The 19,704-nt window shown below is 36.4% G+C and overlaps 3 protein-coding genes across 8 annotated transcripts; 1 reads left to right on the top strand and 2 right to left on the bottom strand.

Annotated features, from left to right (window-relative positions):
* The first annotated feature begins 282 nt into the window (after positions 1 to 282).
* On the top strand, positions 283 to 5,695 carry LOC143430621 (leukocyte receptor cluster member 8). Of its 2 annotated transcripts, XM_076906986.1 has the most exons (7): positions 283 to 301; positions 386 to 524; positions 1,085 to 1,515; positions 1,619 to 2,802; positions 2,869 to 3,202; positions 3,300 to 3,507; positions 4,143 to 5,695. In XM_076906986.1, exons 2-7 carry the CDS (start codon positions 457 to 459, stop codon positions 4,303 to 4,305), a joined length of 2,388 nt encoding a protein of 795 aa, XP_076763101.1. In that variant the 5' UTR covers positions 283 to 301; positions 386 to 456; the 3' UTR covers positions 4,306 to 5,695. The 2 variants fall into 2 exon arrangements, with proteins under 2 accessions (XP_076763101.1, XP_076763100.1); XM_076906985.1 differs by lacking the exon at positions 283 to 301 and having other exon boundaries at positions 322 to 524.
* A 1,318-nt stretch (positions 5,696 to 7,013) lies between these two features.
* Pka-r1 (protein kinase, cAMP-dependent, regulatory subunit type 1) lies at positions 7,014 to 12,691 on the bottom strand. Of its 4 annotated transcripts, none has more exons than XM_076906996.1 (5): positions 12,414 to 12,691; positions 8,629 to 8,935; positions 8,074 to 8,340; positions 7,795 to 7,998; positions 7,014 to 7,294 (listed from the first exon to the last, which is right to left on the bottom strand). In XM_076906996.1, the coding sequence occupies exons 1-5, from the start codon at positions 12,576 to 12,578 to the stop codon at positions 7,122 to 7,124; spliced, it is 1,116 nt and encodes a 371-aa protein (XP_076763111.1). In that variant the 5' UTR covers positions 12,579 to 12,691; the 3' UTR covers positions 7,014 to 7,121. The 4 variants fall into 4 exon arrangements, with proteins under 4 accessions (XP_076763111.1, XP_076763110.1, XP_076763112.1 ...); XM_076906995.1 differs by having other exon boundaries at positions 8,629 to 8,938; positions 12,414 to 12,687; XM_076906997.1 differs by lacking the exon at positions 12,414 to 12,691 and adding an exon at positions 10,492 to 10,673 and having other exon boundaries at positions 8,629 to 8,938.
* A 2,315-nt stretch (positions 12,692 to 15,006) lies between these two features.
* On the bottom strand, positions 15,007 to 19,310 carry Syn2 (Syntrophin-like 2). 2 transcript variants are annotated; one of them, XM_076906990.1, is made up of 10 exons: positions 19,093 to 19,310; positions 18,361 to 18,465; positions 18,085 to 18,283; positions 17,678 to 17,803; positions 17,442 to 17,603; positions 17,168 to 17,352; positions 16,945 to 17,103; positions 16,636 to 16,860; positions 16,332 to 16,535; positions 15,007 to 16,255 (listed from the first exon to the last, which is right to left on the bottom strand). In XM_076906990.1, exons 1-10 carry the CDS (start codon positions 19,153 to 19,155, stop codon positions 16,148 to 16,150), a joined length of 1,536 nt encoding a protein of 511 aa, XP_076763105.1. In that variant the 5' UTR covers positions 19,156 to 19,310; the 3' UTR covers positions 15,007 to 16,147. The 2 variants fall into 2 exon arrangements, with proteins under 2 accessions (XP_076763105.1, XP_076763106.1); XM_076906991.1 differs by having other exon boundaries at positions 15,008 to 16,255; positions 18,085 to 18,280; positions 19,093 to 19,309.
* Positions 19,311 to 19,704: the final 394 nt, after the last annotated feature.

Raw genomic sequence — 19,704 nt, 5'->3', positions numbered from 1 at the left:
TTCGAATCCATACTGTAAAAAAAAAAGAAAAGGATATCGTGGATCGAGATTGATGTGTAATCTAATGCATCTACGTGGTGTAGTTGCTAAATAAACCAACACTTGACAAAACTTGCGTAGAGCATAAAATCTATACGACGGTGCTGCCGCCAAGCAGGGAGCAGACTCGTAATTCGCCAGCACCATTTTAGCTTATTCTGAACGGGACGGTCGTTATATCTGACGTGGAACGAATCGATAGAATTTCGTTCGTCGAATCTGTTTTAAAGAGCGTTCCCTCGTTTGGACTTAGAGATCCGTGGTAATGCAAAAAGTGTTTACGGCAGTGAATACGTAGAGTGTACAATTGTTTAAGCAATTCTGATTTTGTTCCACGGTATGTCAGAAGGCGAGGCTACAGCGTCGCAGAAGAGACAGCAGCCATTTCAACAACAGCCAGAACTTGGAGTAGGCTCAATGGCGAATATGGCATGGCAGTATCCCTCGCCGAACAATATCCACAATATGTTTCCTCCATATTCAGGGTAATTATATTTCGCGCTACCTGCTTAAAAAAAAAAAAAAAACAGAGAGACAGAAAAAAACGGGAACCATTTGATGCGCAAATAAATAATGAGTCATGCAACGTTTCGATCGAAGGAATTACATAGGCGTATCCACGGAGCAACGTAAATAGGCGTAAACGTCCGATGATCTCATATTCGTTTCCCATTTTTAGCCCTACGGATTTTTTTACGTTCCCGTTGCAATTCGAACGGATGGAAACGTTCGCTTAACGCGAAACGAACGAGCTAAAGTTAAAGGATAGAAAATAGATGACGCGATATAATGCGTCAACTGGTGTAAAAAACGATCCGTGCGATGGCCTAATTTTAGATTAGCGCACGTAGCGCATAAATCTTCGAGTTGAAATCAAACTAGATATATAAATAAGATACATCGTAATGCTACGAGTCGAACCAGGAATACATAACGCGTATAATTAATTCGAAATCTTTAAAATTATACCTGTTGATTAATTTTTTCAAACCATAAGGTGTACCGTAGGTGTATATGTCAGTTTGATTGTATTTTTTTGTTGCAGGCAATTGTATGGACCAGGATATCAAGGTGTACCTCATCAAGGGCAAGCATTTAGCTATTATCATGCAATGATGCCTGGATATGGACAACCTTTTACCCCACAGCAAATGCAGCAACAGCAGCAGCAGCAGCAGCAGCAGCAACAACAACAACAACAGCAGCAGCAGCAGCAACAACAACAGCAGCAGCAACAACAGCAGCAGGGCAACAATCAGGGGAAGCAGTTACATCAGCAGCCTCCGGTACCAGGAACTCCAATGTCTTTGGATGATGATTCTGAACTTCCTCCTTTGCCTCCCGGACCACCGCCGTCCGTGCAACCATCTCAGCAGCATAATAATCAAGTGCAAGCATCCATGCAGCCTCATCCGGGATATATGTACAATACATTTCCCTATGGTACCTGGAACGGAATGCACAGCGATATGACTCGTAAGTTTCATTTTTATGAAAGTATTAACAGTCTATCTAATCTAAAAACTATATGAATGACGTGATCGATCAAGGTATAATGATGCGTGTTCTGTTATTTCAGAATACAATAACCAAGTTCGCTTCAATGTACAAAACAAAAAGAATGGTCTGGCGTTTTCTCCGTCCGGCAATAGCGGAGCTGCGAAGAAAAAACGTAAGCGGAATAAAAATTTAGCGGCTCAGTTCAACAATAGCTTTCAGGCAAACAGTCCGACGACAACGTTCGTGCCGGGTCCGAATCTGAAGACCGAGTTACCACCTTTACCCCCTACGCAATACGAAGTTGCAGCTCCTCCTCCACCAACTGAAGAATCCCCAACTCCTACCACACCTACTATCACGACTGTCAATAGTAATAATACAACTCCTAACGCTGGTGGTAGCACACCAGCGATAGGTACTCCCTCCGTCGTGACGAATCCCAGCCCCGTAGGCGATTGGCCTGACAGTCTGAAGAATTACGTGAATAGGTGCTACGAGAAATGCAAAACAGCCGTGGACAAAGATCAGGTTGAGATCATACTGAAAGGGAAGATCACCCGCGCAGCGAATGATGGCTCGCTTTGGGTGAAAGACTGGGATCAAGAACCGTTGCCCAGCATTCACAGTGAGCGTATGACACTGACTATAAAGCCTCAGAAGCCGGCCTTGAAATTGAACAATTTGCCGAATCCGCTGATGAATACACAGGGAGGCTTGCGCAAGCCAGGTCTCTCTACGTCTCTTGGGGCTAGGCTTGGCGCGCGTCTCTCTGTGAATCACAAACGGTCGAGGTCGAGGTCAAGGAGTAGGTCGAGGTCAAGATCGAGGTCGAAGTCAAGATCGAGGTCGAGGTCGAGATCGAAGTCGAGGTCGCGTTCAGATTCACGTAGCCCGCCGTCGTCACGAAAGTATAGGCGTAGCACGTCATCTTCGTCAAACGTTAGCGATCGGGAGCACGATTATAAGTCGTTAAAAACGAAAAAGTCCACGAAAAGTAAACCGAGTCACAGCAGCAAGAAAACAAAGAAGGCCAAACAGATGAAATCACATTTCTATTCAGAATTTGGTTTAGCTTCAGGCAACACTGAGGAATTGGGATCCAAGGAGAAATTGCAACAACGTGCCGCAAGATTTAATGATACTATTTCCAGGACAGTCACCAACGGTGTTAAAGATGATCCCTCAACAGACTTTGATTTTACCGGACTTCACATTGTTGGAATATGCAAGGACATAGAAAAACCATATTTGCGTTTAACATCCGTAAGTTTAAAACATACAAATATATTTACCCCGTGGAGGTCACTTAAAAATTCTATTGGGTTTCAGGCTCCAGCTCCGTCCGCTGTTCGACCGGTAAGTGTACTCCAAAATTCTTTGGCACATGTCAAGAAACGCTGGGTGGCTGATCAAGACTATAGATATGCTTGTGATCAACTTAAATCTATCCGTCAAGATCTTACCGTCCAAGGTATTCGAGATGCATTTACAGTTCACGTGTATGAAACACACGCCCGCGTCGCTCTAGAGAAAGGTGATCACGAAGAGTTCAACCAGTGCCAGACACAACTGAGGATGTTGTACCAAGACGTTGGCGGAGAGAATCGATGTGAATTTATCGCTTATAGGATATTGTATTATATTTTTACAAAAAATACTCAAGGTACTTAACGTCAACTTTTTAAGTATACCATTCGATCGATATCAACAGGTAACGTTCCTTCCCAATGTATGTCTAATAAAATGAATCCTTGTTACAGACTTAACGACAATTTTAGCAGCTTTGTCGGAAAAAGACAAAAACGATGAGTGCATAAAACATGCACTTAAAGTGCGTTCTGCATGGTGGCTTGGCAATTTCCATGCCTTTTTCAAACTATACACCGCCGCCCCAAGAATGGCAGCTTTCCTAATGGACTGGTTTGTTACGCGGGAACGCAAGAATGCACTGAAGAGCATGATTAAGTCGTACGTACTAGATTCTTTAGAAATAATCATTTCTTTATACATGTCAGAGTGTGTCATCACTCTATATTTAACACCTTAAAATAATTGATCATGAAATGCAAGAAGATATAACGAGATCGAAAAGTCACTAATTTAATAGTAACAGGTAAATTTAATTAATATTTTGTTGGATAATTCCTCATTTGGCAATTGTTTTACAATTTTTTTTCAACTACAAACGAATTATAAAATCATAGAGTTAGATGTAACTTTAGTTTTACTTTAAACGAGTTTTAAATATATTTCCATAACATTTTTCATTCCAAGTGTAATGGAAATGTATTTAAACGTACAATTCTCTTTCTTTCCAAACAAGATCTTGCAAAGCAACAACAGCTTTGCTATTGATTTTCATAAGTCATAAACTAAACGTTATTCCAGATAACCGTTATTACATAGAGGAAGTGGAAGATTGTGAATGATTTCTTCAACAATGATAATTATACATAGATTTCTGTTACAGGACATCGTAGCTGAAAAAAAAAATGACTAGCTTTATAGTTATTATTTATTTTGATCGAACTATGCATATATTTTTTTATGTACATATAGTTCAATGCACGATTGTCTAACGATTCATTTCTTCTGCTGTTTAGCTATCGACAAAATTTGGCGGTTGATTTCGTCGTAGCAGAATTGGCCTTTGAATCTTTGGACAAGTTTTATGAATTTGTCAATGAATTGGGGTTGGTTTATGCTGATCCTGAACAACATCTAATCGACTGCAAGACAAGCAGTGGTTGTCTAGGTGCTTGGTAAAAAAAAAAAAGAGCAACGTCGCTCTTTTTTTCGTGGAAGATACATAAAACAAAAGCCAATATTGTCATGTGTCACGTTTCGTAGACACGCGAATCCTGTGTGTGTATATGCATATGTTTCCCGATAATATGCATATGTACCATCCACATACATATGCATATGCATGTGCATATATCTAACTACACAGTTGACCTGTTACTGATAATTCTTACCATCCCTTGTTCTCTTCGTTGATCGACGTTTAACTAGTCGAGCAACAATTTGTATAAATGAAAATTTCCCCCACGATAACGTTGTACATATTGTACGTGTCTCGGTCTCAGCCTGGCGCAAGCGAAGGATCCATTTACTGGGCTGGATGAGAATTGTACAAAAGGAATCATCAGGACGGCCGTTTTAAAGTCGTCCGTGACTACCTCAAATAAAATCTCGGTATGAAGCCGAGGTTCTTAGTGAATTACTAAAGGAGAGAAAGGAGACGATAGAAAAAAAAAATTATCTTCAGGAAAACGAAAGCTTCTCCTTTGAGTTTGGTCAAAACTTCGAATTCGTTTGATCACAACTGATAGATCCTCCACACTTCATTCATATGTTGTATATAACATGTTATACGTATTTTTACTCTCGTGTCTGGTGAATTCCACGCGTCATTTTTCCAAATGCTGTCTACTTCGGAAAGGATCAGAATTTTTTAATCTTTTACCATACAAATTTCTCGCTCCACGCAAAGGATCTAAGCTTTATCGTCGATTCAAAAAAAAAAACGAGGGGATAAACTTCGAAATTTCGTACCATGGACGTGCAACGTGAATACGCGTGACAGAAAGTACAGTGATTGTAATTGCTACAATAGAAGAGGAAAATGGTATTGAATTGGAATCGAAGAACGTGGTTGAACGCACATTAGTAAATTGCTATGATGGGCTTCTCGTGGTAAGAATCGTATTGAGGGTTTTTGAAAGCAAGTTGACATGCCGGGCAGCTGGTCGATGAAGAAGAAAGATGAGAAACCATCGGGGGAGATGGGCGATTAATGGCTTTGTTGGTAAAACTATCGAGACGAAGGTATCAGTTCTGAGGAATTATTCAACGTAACGTGTTCAAGAATCAACAGCAATCAGAAACTTCTAACGGGACAAAGGCACATTCGTATCGGATGCCATTCTCGCGTGTGAAGAGTGATTATTTTTATCTTTTTAAGTGTTTACCACAGGACAATGTTTCTTCTTCTTTCTTAATAGCTTGTCGAGAATTCTCTTTCGACGATTTATAAGAAACAGAGCAGAGGTACGAGAGGTTTAACGATTCAGAGAAGAGAAAGACATTAAATTGTACTATAACATTCGAATATGGTGTTGTGCATAATAAATTATTTAATTTTTGAATATAATACTATTTCTTAATCTATATATGTTATGCTGAAAACCTAATGAGTTTACGAAAACTCCATCATTTTTATTATTAATAAACATTAAAATTTTATAACGCGTTTCATTTTTGTACTATCGTACAAAGTCCACATTCCTTTTACTTAAAAGTAATAATTATGATATTGATACATATACATGTTTAATTTTTAAATAAAATAATAAGGATAAATATAAATTCATGAGCATGGAAAAAATAAAACTATCATCGTGCAACAACAAAAAAAATACAAAAGAAAAGAGGCTCTTCGAGTAATATAAGTTTAGTGAAATTTAAGCTATCAACATAATCAACAGTTATTAATAATTGAATATCAAATTATCGATAATTGTCGATATACTTTCATATCTAGCAAATACAGACCAATTAATTGCACGGCAATTAAAATAAGTTCTTTTTATTTACTTGACAGAATCAATCTGCGATGTAATCGATTTTTATAGATAATTAAAGCAGTCGTTCGATGCAAATAATCGATTCGATTCTTATACGGAAATTGCCGTTAAAATTGTGCGATGTTGCATCAAAATTTTAATACTTAAATTCATATGTTTACACAATTGCCCGAATTCAGTATAAGCTTTGTCATATTTTGTTCTCAAATTATATACACATACACGTGCATAATAAATTAAATGTTGCGTCGTTCTAAAGCTATCAAATAGATTTTAAATCCGATGTAATAAATAAGATTAAAAGTTACAGAGACGCAAATTGAAAACCGACTATTTGGTAACGCAATAAGATTTTTTATTAATTCCATCGAACAGCGAGAAATCTTATGAGGTGGGACATACAGCTGCTGAATTTCGTTTGTCCAATTACTCTCACGTGTTTCGAATATTCTCGAGAATATGTTCATGTAAAACTGGATAAGATTTGTTCTCTATTTCGCCGCGTCGCAAATTACAAAGTGCATAAACTCGATGTATCACGGCGTTCCTAATTACACGATTTGTGTTAGAAGAATCATATATGTCGTTGTAGAGATACGTGTTTCCCTATATTGTATACATTAATTAAAAAGGAAAAAGTTATACAGAAATGGCTCACATACCAAACACAGATAACAAAACTCATTTAGTTTGAGTTACAAGACAACAACTTAACCACTTTATCAATTTAAAGAAGAAATTTACTATCCCAAATCTCTATTTTAAGGACGTCGCATTAAAAAATGACTTTGTAATGTTTCTGGTAAAAGAACATGCGAGTTAAATGGATAACAACGGATCAACATATATAATTCTTAACACGGAACTGGCTGTTAGCTGACGTAATACAGTTATTTGCTTATATTATTATTCAAATAAAAAATGTTATTAGTGAAATGTATTTTTCATAAAAAGAAATCAGGATGGCTCATAATGTCACTGGTAACAGCAAATTTATACGGACAGGGACACAAAACTGTTATACTGAGTGATGTTACGCTTTAGAATATCCGCGCACGGTCCTAAAACTCGTTCGAATCTTGCTCTATCAAGTTTCACGCATTTTAAGGGTCCTCGCGCCACTACGGTTGCTGCTCTTGGTCTATCGAGTAACAATGCGATTTCACCTGTAACGAGTAAAACATTGTCACCATTATGCAGCACTCCGCTGCCAGAAACGTTGCTCATATATTACTAGTACTTGTACCATCAGTCCTGAACGTTTACGTTTATATAAAAACACCTAATTATACAGAGAGGAGTCGTCTCACCGATTTCGATAATATTCAAATCATTTTCAATAATCCTTCTCTCTTTTCCCAAGTTATGAGAAAACTATTATGTGGGCAAATACTATGGGAAGATCAAATCAGAATGTAAATTCCAGATGAAGTCGAGTAATAAGGCTGGTAAATGATAAATAAAAGATTAGCCGTAATTCAGCTAGGAACCAATACTGATGCATACGTTGCTACGGATACACAAATGTAGATAGAGAGAATTCACTGTAATGGCAGCAATAATTTTTTCCCTTGGAAACTGTTAGAACAACTAAGAAGGGGGAAAGACAACGTCAATCGTGCCTGATCCGCCTTATGCTTTCAGTTGAATTACAGTTCCTACATACCGAAATAATCAGATGGTCCCAAACGGCCAACTTCCGCTGGTTCCTCACCCTCCGAACGTTGTTGCAAAACATGCGCCGTACCCTCAACGATTATGTAAAAATCTTCACCCGGCTCACCCTGTCGTACTATCGTTTCCCCATCGTCAAATGCTACCGGCTCCAAAGCATCGGCCACCGTCAGCCGTTCCCACTTATCCAAAGATTCTAAAAATAACGGAAATTTGATACAACATATCCGAGGAGACGTTGGCACGTTTCCGTGGGACACGAAACGCTTACCTAAAATTGAAACTCTGGAGAGGAATTCCTCGTACATTTTCCGTTTCCTTATGGTGGATCCCATAAGGATTCTACGATAAGAATCTCTGTCGATGCCCCATAGCTTTACGTCGGTTTTTGCTCGAACGGTCGCAGCCCGCGGTGTCCCGTAGATCAACGCAAGTTCACCAAAACTGCCGCCTTCCCCTATCGTGGTTACCAGCTCTCCATTCACAAAGATTTCTACCTCCCCTTGATCGATCACGTAAAAGTTGTCACCCTCGTCGCCTTTTCAACAAACAATAAAGAATATTCAATTCAACTCCATGGTAGAGAGACCCTTCTCGCTTAAAAATTTCGAATATACCTGATACCATGCGTAAAGATTCATAATTATAGTACTACGTATTGCCTACGCTAACCAGTCGAGCGTAACTAAATGACATGCAATCAGCGAAAGAACCATGAAACGTATACACGAGTACAAATGATTAGAAACACCAAATGATAAAAAATACCACTGCTAGCTAATTGTAACAATCAAGCATCGAACCCCGGTTAAGAAATTTCTTGCACCTTGGCGAATGATTGTCTCTCCGGGGAGGAACGTGACAGGAAACATGGCGTCGAAGATGTCTGAACGTTCGTTCTCGTCGAGATGAGCAAAGAGGACATTCTTAGCGATGGCCTTGCTCAGGGCAGCCATTGTCTTGTAGTCCTTAGGTACAACTTTTTTAACGTAACTGGTTGCATCCTCCTCGGAGACTGGTTCCGCGGAGATACCGCCTCTGCGCCTTGGGACCTGAGGGCCCTGCTGCCCGGCAGGTATGTCCTCGGTGTCCTCTGGACTCGTTGCGATCTGTTGCTTGGCATCGAGAGCCTGCTGCTGTAATTAAAAATCAAAACCACGATCAGCACTCGATCCATCAGGTTCGATCCACCATTTGTCGCATTTTTAAAATTTCATTTAAACGACACGTAAATTACGGAGAGAAACCATTTCTCGATACACGGGAGGATTCCTCTAACACCGTCCACGAGGATGAGAAATATGATTATAAGCGGAGAATTCAAGACCGAATTATCGACCGAATCAGCGCTTCGCTTACACTGCTGTCTTGTTTATTTACATTTACGGTTGATTAAAGCATGATCAACTACGAGACTTATATAGTACCGTTCCCGTGTTTCGCTCTAATTACTCGTTGTACCATATCGATACTTTCTTTAATGAAAAAGTTTAGAAAATGAACAATCTCAGCGTAAGAGGACAGGCAATGCTATACCCTTCTTCTAATAAAATCATATGCTCCTCTAAATTTCTTAGATATCTATAAATCCGTACGCTGAAAATAACACGCAACATACGGATTCATTAATTTACAAAGAAGTCGGGATTTTATCGGATATTTTCAACTACGTTTGATGGACAACAGACGGAAGGATAACGAAAGTTTCCGTGATTAAATGCGGTTGCCAAGTATCTCACCCCTTATCCTACGAAAGTTAACCGCTTACTGTAAAATTATATAAGCCTCTTGGATAAAATATTGCACGGCTTGTGGAACGATGAGCATCGATGAAAATGTAAGCAAATAATGGCATAGGTCACTTGGCGTTTTCACAGATGAGTGCCCCCCTCGTAAATACGCAACACGACGTGAAAACGTCCAATTAATCGAGTCCGTCGCTTACTCCATTAATACCTAATAACAATTAAACGCGCGGGTAATATAGCATACCTTCACAGTGTATATCGATAATTAATGCCTTTTCATATCTCGATATTTAGGGGTCGAACGATCATTTAACTTAATTTAAAAAAAAAAGGCAAACTTTACTTAATAGTTTAAAAAAATTAATGAAGTACAATTTAAGTCCCGTTCGTCTAAATTATATCACACAAATATGATATTTATAAGTACACGTATATGACCACTTAAAATACCACTGCCTTAAAAATGTACGAATCGCGTTAGCAACAGTATCACGTTTAAAAGAACAGAGGGACAGTGTCAAGACTAATCGGTCAGTGACATTGGCACGTGGTGAAACATCAATTGTGTGACATAAAAAGAACAATACAGAAATATCCTTCGCCTTATCTTACATCTATAAGCCTAAAGTTATTTGAAAAATAATAATAAAAAAAATCGACCACATTATGACTTGTTTCTTCGCGATAACAGTAGAGAAATGGCGTTTACAGAATATCAGTCGTCCCCGTTGAGACCAATAACGACTCTTGACGGTTACCAAAGCAAAGTGATTTAACTGCATCGAATCATCGATATAAACCTCCGATCGTTCCTTGCCTGACATACAACACGTTCGATTAAAGTAAAAGTTAAACGCACGGTCATTGTAACACGCGAAAAACCACACATCGAACAGCGCACACAAAAATGTTGTTCAAGGCCCGGCGTTCACGGATCGTACCTCGTTCATTGCTCGTCGATATTATTCGATATTCGGCACCGAACACGTACACGTGTCCCTTTTCCACTCGATTAACGCGTTCGATCCTTGGTCGCCGCTCGTACACCGGCACGCATGTAACTCGGTACCGCGAGAAAGAAAATGTTCCACCCGGTACTCTCCGCGAGCGAAAGTAACCGTACAAACCGCGGCTGTAATCGTAGCTGATCAAGCGCCAGTGTACGTTCACCGCGCGTCGCTACAGAATTTTCTAAGGTCTCGCCAAATTCGATTAAACGCGACCACGACGTTTCGTATCGCAGTTGACCGCGAAGCGGGCGTCGAACGGGGCGAAATTTCTCGCCGATACGACCAGATCGATGGCTAACTCATTGACAGACGAAAGCTGTACGGATAACAACGTACTTCCGGCGTAGCTCGTCTCGAACACGTTGCCGCAACGCGCGGCTCTCGCATATTTTTCTTTTTTTTTTCGAGGACGACGCGTTTACACACGGCTTTCCTCGTTGTTGGCTAAGGTTGCGCGCCTCGTTATATTTCGAGCGTACGCTATATTTAGAGCAGCCCCCGTAGCCGCGCTTACCTTCTCCCGTGTATACGTGTATGCAAACGCAGTAATGGAAACCGATGACGTGTTACCGATTTCATCGACCGCGATTCAATGCTGCGTTTGTTTGCCCTGCACGATTCATCCGAGAAATGGAAAATATTATCGATCGTTTCACGTGGTGTACGTATACACGCGATTACCAACAGGGTTGAAAGGGGGGGGGACGACTGAATATTCTGCCGTTGTTCGCGGGGATACGAAAATCTTAATGTCAAGGATAATGCTGTATGCATAACTCTCCTGAGTAAAAATGTGTACGCTACTTGGGAGTTGCATATCAAATATACACGCCTCTCCTGGTTGTAAAAAACATTTGTTTCGCATCCAATTAAGGTGAAATTGAAGCGTATGTTCGATATATTATTATTAACATCGAGACAAATTTGATAAAAATATCAACAAAATTTTTCGGCTGACCATATCGAACATCGATTAACATCTTTTTTCCCTTAACTTTTAAAAGAGCTCGAGACATCGAATGAACGTGTTTGACGCCAAGTATACCGCTAAAAAGTAAACGTTTAACCGATATATTTCAACTGTTAAAATATATGATCGTTTAAACGTACTTTAGATTTTATGTTAAGATATCTATGAGTGTGCATGACTGAAAGCTCTTAAACAATTGTTTATTCGGTTAAAAATAGTTGCCAGCTTCGAGTATGTGTACGCATAATATTTTTTCGTCGAAGTAACATTAGGAATAGAACTTAAAAAATTGTAAATCCTTGAAACGAAAAAATAAAAATATTGTATATGCTTTTATTCTCTCACTCTGTCTCTCTGTATCTATCTATTTTTCTACAAAAGACTAAAACTTATATTATAATCTAACTAAAGATTAAAAATATCTAGTAATACTAATATTATTTTCCTTTCTTATGAAATAATATTTCTGCGTGAACATGTTTCAGTATAATGCGTGCATACCAATCTGTTTATATCGAACAAGACGAATTTTTCCCGATATCGTAAAATAATTTCATTTTCGATAATGTCAATCGATGCAATCAATCTGACATCGTTGAAATTGGGTAAATAATATAACGTACATCAGTTATATACGTATGAATATAAACATTAATCTTTTGACAGATCCCTGTCATATACGTAACTTGTATGACATATTAATTGATACGTATTCCTTGTCACGTCTACGTTATTGCGATACAAACACTTATTGTTACAATGCGTGTAATGTAATATGCGACGAACAAACTAAAACGCTTCGATCATCTACGAGTAATATGATTAAACAGAGAGAGAAGTGAAAATCTGAGGTTATTTTGGTGAAAAATCACTCGATACATACCCGTTCCAGCTTCTGGAAGTATTCCCCTAAGAATGATATGGGATTTTCAGGACGTCCCACACACAGCTGCACTATACAGTCTCTTAAAACTTGTTGAATATTATGTCTCTGTAGATATTCCTCGCACTCTCTTAAACTTTGCTCTTCCTCGAGATTCGCCGCCATATTGATACACAAGTTGACAATTTAGTCCCGATGCACACGAGCAACTTTCCGACGCGTGTACTTTACGCCTTTCTTTCTTTTCTCGGCTGAAAAGAAAAAAAAAAAGAAGAACATACGTCCGCGCGTGAAAAAGTCGCTCGTATGTATCGGATCTTACAGCGAATACCTTGTTCTACGATTCCATTTTCTAATTGATTTACGTAAATACAGGGATACCCAACGAAAACGGGACCAGCGTTCGCGAGAACTCGCACGTATTTGCCACTCTGCAGAATCGAACATTCCACTGCCCTCTGTGAGGTGTTCCCAGAAACGTAGCAGTTTCAAAATAGAGCAGAAGATACGTACGTTCCCTTGTTACCACGGGACAACAACTGACGTATCTATCGCGAACGGAAACGATAACAGTTTATCGTAGGCGCGCGAATATTCGAAAATGTTCCTAAACCATCGCACGTAGAGTTTTTAAAATAATAAGCTATACCATATTTGATTATTCTTCATAAAAGACAGACAACACATTTCGTTGCTTAATACGTTTAAACTAGGAGCTTTTGTACAAAACATTTGTGCGTTTAAAATTTAAGTAATCATTCTATGAATATGTAAAAAAACACTTAGTTTTACACCGATAGCTTGTGTGTGTACAATAGATGAGCGATAGGAATTTAAAAAATGTTTTGAGTTTATTTTTTAACTTCTAACAATAATATATTTTAAAACATATTGTCAATGGGTGGATAGACATTATAACAGATAAACTATATTTTAAAATATAAAATAAGAATGTTTTGCATTTCTTTTGTTTAGCCTTAGCGTGCTGTATTCCTGCAATCCCATTATCAATCTAATATTATTACACGATAATCTTTCTCCGGCATTCATTGAAAATTAGGAAGAAATGGGATTTCAAAATTAACAGTTTCAGACTTAAATATTATCGTTTAGAAGATGTATGGCCATGCTCTTCTATATACATTGATATTTGTATGTAACACAGAATGAATTAAAAGATATTCGCACGTCAATGCACTGAAGAATCCATTAAAATAACATATTGTGCAATCTCATTAAATGCAACAAAGTACTTTATGGTAATGAACCGCTTAAAACCAATATAATAGTATAAATCTTGACTGAATTCATATCACACACATTTATATAATATAACATACATATTCTTACAGGACTAAATAATTATAAATACTCTGACATGAATTCTCCAATGCATTAAAAGTTTTCTCAAAGTCTTCTAAATGATGGTTAACGACAAATAAATAAGTTTAACGTTACATTCAACTCTTGCAGTTTCTTTTTACTTATTTTATCTATATAATCTAATTGTGCAGTTTTTCATAATAATCTAAATTTAATTATAGAATGCATGCACGATGTATAAGTACAATAAAAAAATTTAATTATTCATTAATTGTTTCTCATTTAGACATCACACATTTATTTATTTGTGAACCCAACAGGTGATCGACCATGAACAATACTTCTCTGTAATCGTACCTCGCTTAATTAATTCTCTTTTGTACCTACTTTTAACATTTTCTAAGGACATTAAAATTTATAAAAACTCACCGCAATGCTTCTATAATTAAATTCAGTAGTGAGTTCCACTTAATCTCTAAACTGTATTATTGTTCGATATATTATATGCACATGGTCGTTTTGTAAATAAATCAAATAATTAAAAGCACACGACTGTATACAAACTGCTATAAAATATTTGAATAAATTAAAGAGGAAGTGATATCTTTTGTTTCTTCTAGAGTGCCTTTTAGTACTGAACATCGTGATATTTAATATTCTGACCATGGTAACGCTTCAATTGTTTACACTTCTAAAGTAAAACAATGATTAAAATGAAGACGAATTTGTGTTTTAATAATTGCTATTGTATTATATATATTTATATAGGCACTTTCTACAAGTAACTGGAGACCTTTGAAATGTGCAATAAAAATGGAATTCCCAACAATTTGCTTATATTACTAAAATTCATTTCTATGTAAGTGCTAAAAATATGTCTTTCTTTTAGTAATGAATCATCAACTAAGACAATCGAATAACTAATTGATGAATAGAATATATTTATGTATGTAATTGTAAGCACACATAGTTTTATTAGGTTTTTTTCAGACGGTTATGATAAAATTCGCGTAATATCCTAATAATAAAAATTGTGTACCACGATTAATACAAAGTGCAGTTTCGTAATCTAAACAGCATTTGTTCTGTTTTCTTCGTTCATTACACATTTATTGCTCTAAATAGATTTGTAAATTGATAGATTAATTGCACAGAGTGTGATACTTCTTCCAAAAGTTACTTTAATGTACTTTGTAACATTATAACTTTTAAATGTAATAGAGAAGAATTCTCATGACTTCTCTGACTAAAGAAAAAAAAGAAATCTAGTAAATAAGAAAACATTTGTGGTCTTGAAAATATAGTTTGCATTAAATTAATCAGATATAAATGAAAATTGTTTTGAAGATGCACTGCTAAAATTCAGGGAGAAACATTAATCATTTAATTGCTTTTATAAAACTCGTTCAACGATAGATTTTGATAATTAATATTACATATATTTGCTGTAATCTATCCATCGTCATCTATATATCTGTCAACGAAATTCTTTTTAATAAATGGCCACCATGGTCTACTGTTACGTTACTTATTGCTATTACATTATTCCACCATGATTTTGTCTCGTTCAATTAATACTGATTTAAAATGAATAACAGGCTAATATTAATCTCATATGTCGGTTCTTAACGCAAGATGAAATTTCCTATTATATAATGTATATTTGTTGGCATTAAATGCATAAAACTTGCTCTTCTAACGAACTATACAACTTCGATGCGTTTTTTTTTAACTTATTAATTACACCTTGTTCATGGTTTTTAAGGCACCAGATATACGTGAAAGATAACTCAACACGTGAACGTGCAACTTATTGCTCAAAGTGGATTGCCTTATTGTTGGAACTTAAAAATCATGAACGAGCGCGAGTTCTTTTTTTTTAAATATCTGACTTAACGTGTCTCTTTTTCCATAGTAAATGCAAATATGATTTTTATACAAAAAATAATTATATAAAAAAACATTACGCCTTCAACATTGAAATAACAACGATTATCCTTTAATGTTCCTTTTAAAATACCGCGATAAAATATAAATTTCATAAAAAATGTCTAATTCATTAAGTATAAAAAAAAATAAATAGCAGTGCTTAATTAATAGCAAAATACATAACAACATGTATAAATAAAATAACTTGTAGCAATCAATATCGTTCGCTATAAAAGTTAATCGATATTCCACAGAAATAAAATTGTTAAAAAAAGCATTAAAAGTAAAAATATTCGTACAAGTTCATATAATTTCTTTTTCGAAAAAGATAAATATCTTTCTCAAAAATTGACTAGTATTTGACATCTCTTCGTTCTAATTCATTATAATATTTCTGTTGTAACGTTTATGCAAGTATATGAATATTAAACAATGATCCACCTTCTGATCTCATTTTTGGCAATAATACTTACTCTTTAATCTTACGGAGTTGTCGATGTTAAAAACGTTGGATCGACTGCAGCAACCTTTGCAGTTAAAAATGCATGCATGCAGAACAATAAATTCTGTAACTGAGAACATTCCAATTCCTACAAAATAAAAGGAGTGATACAAAATATGATGTGTAGCGAATTTCCAAATGCTATTTTGCTTATTAAATAATACCTTCGTCTCGATAGCGATATTATCCGGTTCTTGGAAGTGTAATTTTAGTCTGCTCTTTCCGTCGTCGCTAGATCCTCTCAATTGCGAGAATTTGTAACGCCATACGGTCTCTCCGATATCTTCATAAGAAAGTGTGAAACCTTGAGTCCATTCCAATGTCAAACCTGCGCTTCTTCCATTAAAAGTAACAGGAAATGTTTTACTCTATATAACAAAAGCAAAAAATATATATATAATAATAATAATAATATTAGAAAATAAAAAATAATGATTACTTTAAAGAATACACGAGTTTCTTACTAACTTTCAAATGTGTAACAGCCGAACACACTGCGGTATGCCACGCTGCTTCAACTCTTAAGAGTTCTTGTCTAGTTTCAACGCTCAGATATCGCGGAGGTTTACCTGGACTTTGCGCTAAAAAACAGTGTTGCCTCTCGTCTACGTTTTCGGACTCTCGCATTACACGAAACATAGTTTGATATACTTTAAAAGTTAATGCGCACCGTGACCAATCTCCTATATTGCACTGCGAATAAATAATAATATTTATTTTTATAATATATAAGGTTTAATTACGTTATACATACACATATTAATTATTGGTGCTCACAGGCGGAGTTTCAAATAGTAACAAGTCAGGTCCTTTTAATGCTAGAAACCTTGGTCTGTAACTTTGCCATGGCTGATTACTATTACTCACTGCTTCATTGACCCATCCCATGTATTCTATGCGTTCACCGATACCAAAATTGCGATTATATAATTTCATCTAAAAGATAGTTAAAAAATTATAGAGTTACTACTTTAAGTGACGAAATTGAGTGACTTCTCACCTGTAAATGTGTTAAACCTGTAATATTATCAGTTATGTATTTTAACCATTGACTCAAAATGGCACTATCATCACAGTGTATTACACCAGTACGCGCTCCATTTAATCCTCTTACTTCAAATGCATTTCTTCTCAATTTGTCTGTTCCAAAGATATATCTTGTTACATAAGCCATCATCAGTGGAACTGGAATTATATATAGTATTATCTTATAGATTAATTGGCTGCTATTTGAACATAGAAAGCAACCAGATATTAAAAGATATCGTGGCAACCTGTTATAACATCCACCCATTTTTTGGATTGAATAGAAGTGGCAGATGCGTTCGAACTTTGCCTACTATGACCGCATCTAGGACTATCACCCTGTCTGTTAAGAGATAACCATTCATCCTCTGAACCTCCATTTGCAACATTGTCCAACTTTTCTTCTTTTTCTGAAAATAATTGAAACGTTTTACTAACGTCCAAAAGATATTTTTAAATAATAGATTGGTTAAATTATATTTACCATTCTTTTGTAAAAATGGTTTCGCAGCGCGATAATGTTTCACTGTTAACACAACTATGTCACCAGCATTTCTTAAGATATTGACAGCATCATCATGATTACACGCAGTTATATACTCTCCATTTACTGCAACAAGGTTTACACACATTTTACACTATTATCTTGCATGACATGGTCTTTACATTCATAACTTGAAAGTAGGTTTTGCTTTATAATAGTATAGGTGAATAGCTGACATTATTTCAATGAAAGAAACCAATACTGACAGATCTGACATAAATAGGATAAGTACTATTCAAGGCTGTTTATGTATAGAAATGAAACCAATATCAATACTATTATTGACAAAGCATCTTTTAATAAAGCAACATTAAAGTTTGTAACATTATTTATAAAATTACATTTACCTTTAATTATTGCATCTCCTACAAACAATTGGCCGCACTGATCAGCTGCTTGGCCTTTATAGATTCTAGATATGAGTACGGGAAGCTTATGCTCTGCTCCCCCCTTTATACTTAGTCCTAATCCTCCAACCTTTTGCCTCGTTATTTGCACCATCCTTTCTTTAGCATCTAATGGCGGTTTATTGTGGTTCGCTGCCTGCTGGAAATCAGTATTGTTTCTTTTATAAACCATACAAAGAACACCAATGATTATATAATGGTAACATTAAACTTTACCTCTAAATCTTCTCTTTGCAGCTTCAACACTTCCATGGATAAATGTAAACGCATTGGTATCGGTTTACTTTTCCCATCGCTAACGCTGACCATCCCCGTCCTCACCTTTTAAAAAAAAGACAATTGAAAAATATCTTTTAATTTAAAGATTTTTCTTTTTTTATATAATTAATGAGTATCATGCAAATGATATGTTACATATGCATAATAAAATACCGATAACGATTAGAGAATTAAAAAACAAGAGTAAGAAATCTACAGTACAATCTTCATTGGAATAACAAATATCTCTGCATATTGATTAATTAATTATGTATTGTCTCAATGCTTTGCATACATGTATTCAGTCACAAAGCTATACTTTTAATACAACATTTGCTGTCCTTCATTTTCAATCATAAAAGAACAATTCTACTTATATACTAATATTTAAACGATCGCATAATTAAATAGAAACACGGCTTCCTTTCTAAAAATAAAAACGCTCCTAATCATTAGAATCTTATAACTGCACTCGTAACGTATATAATTACTTAATTTAAAAAAGCGTCGTTTTTCAAAGCATTCTTCTCTCGTGTTTATCCAATTATCCAAACGAGAATTAAAAGGGAATTAAAATGAATGACTGCAGGATAAATCCATTACAGTAACTGTTTCATATTAACGATGTTTGGGATCAGAAAAAATAATGAGAAACACATTAAAAAAAGGTAAACGATGTTAGCTGCTCACCTTTAGTTTCTGATCAATCTTCTCCTCGATCAGACTGCTCATTTTTGTTGCGTTGATTCTCATTATTTAATATGATTATGCAGCTGGTACGTACAAGTCCCCGTAATGCCTAACGCGAATCGCCGGGGTCGACGAGATTTCATAAATCGTTCGTGTTACATGTGACATGTTACAGTTTCACGCGAATCGCTCGATATGACTACGACAAATACCCGAAAGGGTGAAAAAAAAGCGATCCGACAGTCTTATCCGCTCTATAGAAAAAATGCACCAACAGCTCCCGCAGGATATGTATTGAGATCGGAGACGAACGATGCTCGAAGGTGGTACGCGTTCGTCGAAAGTTCTAATTCATTTAGACGTACATCGTGACGTTTTGTTACGTTCGAATCAGGCAAAAAGAGACCCGTAAACCGGGACGCAGAAAAATTGGAGTGGGCTAAAAGTAGGTAAAAGCCCGCGGCCGAGGCGCATCGATTTATACAGCATGCTGCGCATTTATGGCACCTGCTCTCGGATCGCGGGAGACACAAAAATTTATCACCTCGGTTCTTCGGGAGCTTTTAATTATTTCTGATTACATACATTTGCATTTCACGTAATTCGTTCTAG

Source organism: Xylocopa sonorina, chromosome 15, assembly GCF_050948175.1.
Source record: "Xylocopa sonorina isolate GNS202 chromosome 15, iyXylSono1_principal, whole genome shotgun sequence".
NCBI lineage: Eukaryota > Metazoa > Arthropoda > Insecta > Hymenoptera > Apidae > Xylocopa > Xylocopa sonorina.
Note: the sequence above shows the minus strand (reverse complement) of the source record. Positions and strands in the feature narration are given on the sequence as shown.